At 27.3% G+C, this 5,470-nt stretch overlaps 1 protein-coding gene across 28 annotated transcripts in view; it reads right to left on the bottom strand.

Annotated features, from left to right (window-relative positions):
• Nucleotides 1–3,894: 3,894 nt before the first annotated feature.
• LOC107014963 overlaps nt 3,895–5,470 on the bottom strand; it is a 6,378-nt gene continuing 4,802 nt past the window's right edge. For 16 of the 28 annotated variants that reach the window (XR_003577248.1, XR_003577249.1, XR_001456288.2 and 13 more), the window contains 2 exons: nt 4,413–4,490; nt 3,895–4,271 (listed from right to left, as the gene is read on the bottom strand). Coding sequence is in view for 1 of the 28 variants with exons in the window: in XM_027915344.1 (XP_027771145.1) it covers nt 4,189–4,271 (83 nt within the window). In the remaining 27 variants the exon portion in view is untranslated. Of the gene's footprint in view, nt 4,272–4,294; nt 4,317–4,412; nt 4,491–5,470 lie in introns of those variants that run through there. The other 12 variants (XR_003577251.1, XR_003577246.1, XR_003577264.1 and 9 more) reach the window with 4 other exon arrangements.

Raw genomic sequence — 5,470 nt, 5'->3', positions numbered from 1 at the left:
AGTAGAAGCAACACAAAAGTTGTAAATACCCCTATTGAATGTCCCTTAAGGATAGAGTCTATGACATGCATGAAGCATGATAAACTAATCAATTCTAAATAAATTAATCCTTGAAAAAGGGGGAGGATGAAAGAATCAAAATGATCATAATAAGGATACGATGTGCTCTTGGAGTGCCTACGACATAACACTTTATAAAACCTCATGAGAGGGGTAGCTAACTAAAAATAATGAAGTGATGAGATCTCAATAAGTTATGTCTATTGTGAATCGATACAAAATGATATATCGTTGACGATATCTTTGATACCATGGCGTGCAATATTGTAAAATATTACGATGATATGAATTCTATATCTATTAGGCATGCTTGTGTAGAAATAATTATCAAGTGAATAGTGGAATGATGCATCTTGGTAAGCGTAAAATTTATTTGACTTGCAATCTAGGCACTAGAAGATGACATACATCTAATATTTAATGTTGTCACTTAATAAAATTGATATGAAAATATACAATGAGTTCAAAATCTAAAGAATATACAAGTTTTTTGGAAAACTTGTCTATCATTCTCATAAGGATTAAATAGATTCAAAATGCATAGAGCATATACAAGTATTGTTATGCAAGTTGATAACTATAATTGAAACTCTTAAAGAGTTTTCAAAAGGCAATATATTATTTGCTTAAAGAAGTTAAAGTAAGGAACTTGGAGAAATTTTTGAACCTGAAGGGAAGATTCATAAAAGGAGATAGAAGGAAACATATTTCGTCAAGGTTTTTTTTCACTCATGAGCTCCCAAGAATGGTGATATCAACATGCAAGAGGTTTGTTCAAGTAATATTATTGTTGATTTATTCACCAAGTCTCTACCAACAACAACTTTCAAGAAGATGGTGCACAAGCTGGAAAATGAAGATTCTAGTCTCTAAATTAATGTTGTCATTAGGGGGAGTTAATATGCGATGTACTCTTTTTTCCTCACAAGGTTTTGTCCTCCTGAGTTTTCCTTGTAAGGTTTTTAATGAGGCATCCATAATGCGTATTATTAGATATGTGTACTCTTTTTCTTTCACTAGATTTTTTTCCTACTGAATTTTATCTAGTAAGGTTTTAACGAGGCACATAATCTACCGACATTCAAGGGGGAATATTATAAACATATTTATATTATAGTGAATGTCTAATTATGTGGAGTCCTTTTAGGATATGGTTAGGAATCTACTTGGAGACCAAGTTAGGTTTTCCCTATAAAGAAAGGGGTATTCCTTCATTGTAAATAAGATTTGAGAAAGATCTATGAAACCTTGAATATACTTCAAGATGAATAAGAAGTCTCTTCTCTTCTTCCTACTTTATTCCTCTTCTAAATTCGTATAGTTTCATAACAAAAAGTTTATTTTTTATTTTATATTATTATATTTCATTTTGTTCTCATTCTCAACCTTCCTTCACGTGATTTTATATAATTTTTTTGTATTATTTATTTCTTTATGTCATACTTGTTTTCTCATTAGCATAGTTTTATTAGCATTCTAATTTTTAAATTAAATTGAATTTATAGTTAAGTAAGGCTATAGACTTACATTTTTTAAAATAAAAATAGTAATAAATAAATCATATTTATGTATACTATATTAAAATTTGCAATAAGAGTATCATGTTAATATTTTTGTTTCGAATTTATAACTTATGTTATATTTTCAATTTCATTTGTTTTAGTAATATTAAGTTCACATTGCAAGTCATTTTTTAATTAGATTATCTTTTGTCAAATACTTTAGCAATTTATGACATTTTCTTATATATTATATTTTTATCAAACATGCATTTTATGATATTCGTAGAAACTTCATACTTTTAGTTTTATGATCAATTCAATTGAAATATATTAATTTGAAAAATAGAAATCAATTATTTTTCATAATTAATTAAAAACATATATTTATTAATTATGATATATCTTGAATATTTAATTTGATATCATTTATAAAGTTTCTTATTTGTCTAGTATACATTTTAAATAATTAATCTTTAATTTTAAAATTTAAATTATGATTACAGTATAACTATTAGACTATGTAATTGGTAGGATGATAATTACTATCCTAATAGTTAGACCAACTTTCAATTATCAGATAACTTTTCAAACAGACCCCAAATATTAGCTTAATAGTTAAGAGGGTCCAAATTTACTTTAAAATTTTTAGTTCAAACTTTAAGCATCATATTTTTATTTTTTATAAGTTTTTTCAGTAAAAATTATAGATCCATAAATTTGTGAAAATAGACAAGTCATCATCGTGGTGGGGTGTGCTTTTGCTGCATTCTAGTGCTCCCTCCGCCTAAAATCATTTTGCTTGTTTTCCTTTTACACTTCTGTAAAATATATGAATAAGAATGGATTTTGATTATTCTACGACCATAAGTCATGTTTGAAGATATAACAAAATTTCATATAATATATTTTTTACTCGGGGGCGGATTTAGGCACATTCAAGATTGTCACGTGACACGACTTCGTCGAAATTTTTTATCGAATATACCTATATTAAAAAAAAACAACAACAAAAACTAAAGTATAAAAGAATATACAATACACTCTTTGTAATATAATTTGGTTGGCTCAAATGGTAGACGCGGCATATTTTTGGGGTCGACTCCTTAAATCTTTGTATTAGTATATTTGACTCGTGAGTTTGTTCAATTTTTTTTCCTTTCTTGTTCATCAACCATTGTTATTCGACATCTCGAATTTTCATATCAGGGTAGTATTTTTTGCTATTTAGGTTTTTTTAATTATGGGCTTGAATTTTTATTTTTATTTGTTCATCATAATAAATTTATTTTGTACTATCTACTTGTTACAATGAAATAATTTAGTATTCATTAAGTTGATCAAAATTGTCTGTAATCCTCTATTATTTGATCCTCAATTACTAATTGTGTAGATCAAATCATATTAGCCTAATTTTTTAATGGAGATTTATAATTCTAAAAAAAAGTTCAAATGTTCAAAGTCAACTTTAATTAACGACTCAAACTTCAATAATAAAGATACCGGCGAAGTGAAGGAGTTGATTTAAATTCATTGCTGATTTATTTAATAACATGAAAACGTGAATGATTTTTAAAATTTTATAATATTATCTAATTAAAAGGGACCTCAAATTTTTGGAAACTTAAAATAAAACTTCTTCGATTTTCTTCTTGAGCTATTTTTGTCCTTGTGACACCGCTTAGAAATTTTTTTGCGTACACCACTGGTTTTACTACCTCTCCCTATTTATTTATCTATTTTTTTTATTTGGCACACTTATTAAGAAAATAATAATTAACATATTAAGTTTATTATTTTATTTTTATTAATCGTAGAATTTCAAAATCAATTTACTCATTAAAAATGTTCTAGCTTTTTCAAAAATATTAGCTCTCTAAATAAATTGAGGATATAATAGATAAATAAATATTATCTTTTTTTTTATATGTCAAAATTGAACAAGTAAAAAGGGATCAGTGGAGTATTAAAGTGTTTATAATCTTTCGAAATAATTCTATTAATGATTAAGAAAAAAATATCTTCGAACTTCTAAAATGAAAATAATTTGAGGTAATAAACTTTTTTTTATAAAATAAATAATTTAAGATGGAGTAAGTCAAAGTCAGTATGTCAGAGCCAACTTGGTGTCAGGGAGTTTATCCAAGCACCTTTCGATGAAAAATTATTCTATTTATATAAAATTAAAATCATTTTTCATATATATATATATAGTAGATATCGAATCACTTCGACTAGTTCATGAATTGACTTCTGTAAGTTAACTTTAATCTTCTTTGTAAAAATCTTAATTCTATTACTTGAGAAGTACTCCCTCTATTACATAAAAAGTGAATTTCTGAGACAATGCATATATATTAAGAGAAATATTTATGAATATAATTGGCATAAGTCATCGACAACCACTTAAAGTTGTCCGCATAATTCACTTGTACACTTTAACTAATAGTTGTACCTATTGAACATATAAGTTATTCAAAATAAGTACCTATTAAACACCTTTCGATGACATGGCATGAAAAGTGTATTACACCGTTATTTAGCGCGTGAACATATCTTCTTCAAAAATGTGTTTACTTGTACCGCTTTCTTTTCCTTTCTTCTTTGACCATATCTTCTTCCTACAGGGCTACACCATTACCATTTCAACCGTGCACCTCGCTGGCACCATTTCCACCGCGCTAGCGCCACCACCACCAATTCTTCTCTTTTCTGTTAAGCTCAAATCAAACAATTTTTAAATTCTTCAAGTAATTTCTTCCAAAAAAAATTCCACCATTAACTTTGATGAGAAAAGGAATAGAAATGAAGAAATTGATGAATGATTCAATTTTAAACAAATAGTTTCAGAACCTCTTATTTGGAGTTAGAAAATCTCTGCACAAACACTTCCATTCCACCGTTAATGGTTGAATTTCCTTTAACTTTCTTCTGCATTAGAGACGAAAAATGAAGATACTAAAGAAGAGTACATAGTTTGTTATTTCAAATATTCTCTTTCTGTAGACCACAGATTTGAATTTATTTTTAGTTGAATTAATAAAGATGATGGATTGACAACTGAAGGCGGCGACAATGGGTGGATGAAACACTTTGAAATTTGAATAGAGGAGGTAGCAGGGTCGAAGGTCATGGTGGAGGACATAACCTTTTCCATTTTTTTCTTTTTGATTTCTTAATAAAATTTAATTATTATTTTAACTCAAATTGCCACATGTATGTCATTAATTTGTTAGCTTGCCACGTCTTGGCGAGTGTGTTACTCACATTTTGTACTTTTAGCTGATTGTCAAAAAAGTGTTCAAATGGTTTAAATTCAAATTGGTAGATATGTTCAATAGGTATGTGGTTAGATTGAGGTGTTCAAGTAAATTATATGGACAACTTTAAGTGGCTGCCGATGACTTAAGCCAATATAATTTAATTTCTTTTTCATTATTTTCCATTGTGAAATCATGAATATAACTTTATAAGTAGTGTAATTATCTCTTCGAAAATACTTAGAAAACTTCATGAAAGGAAAAACAAATATAAAAAAAATCAAATATTCATCTTGAATTTTGAACAATTCAATTATGATAATTTATTTCCAACAAAAACTTTACATGAAATTTTTAAAATTGACATATGTAAGACCAATTATTACTAGTTATGGCATTATTCATTATGTTTCAAGTTTTAACAATAAACGATGATGGGTTATAACATCTGTTAAAATAAGAAAAGGTAAAAGAATGGAATATATATTAACAAACATCTCAATAATAGTAATGAATTAATAATAGACATAAGATGCAATTAAATGTAGTGTTCTTTTTAAGGGAAAACTTGTTATTCTTTTATATCTCTAGAAATTAGTTTCTACCGCTTCTCTCTAGAATACCCTGCTTTATTTTCAAGCTTCACCCCCC

This window comes from Solanum pennellii, chromosome 3, assembly GCF_001406875.1.
Source record: "Solanum pennellii chromosome 3, SPENNV200".
Taxonomy (NCBI): Eukaryota; Viridiplantae; Streptophyta; class Magnoliopsida; order Solanales; family Solanaceae; genus Solanum; species Solanum pennellii.
Note: the sequence above shows the minus strand (reverse complement) of the source record. Positions and strands in the feature narration are given on the sequence as shown.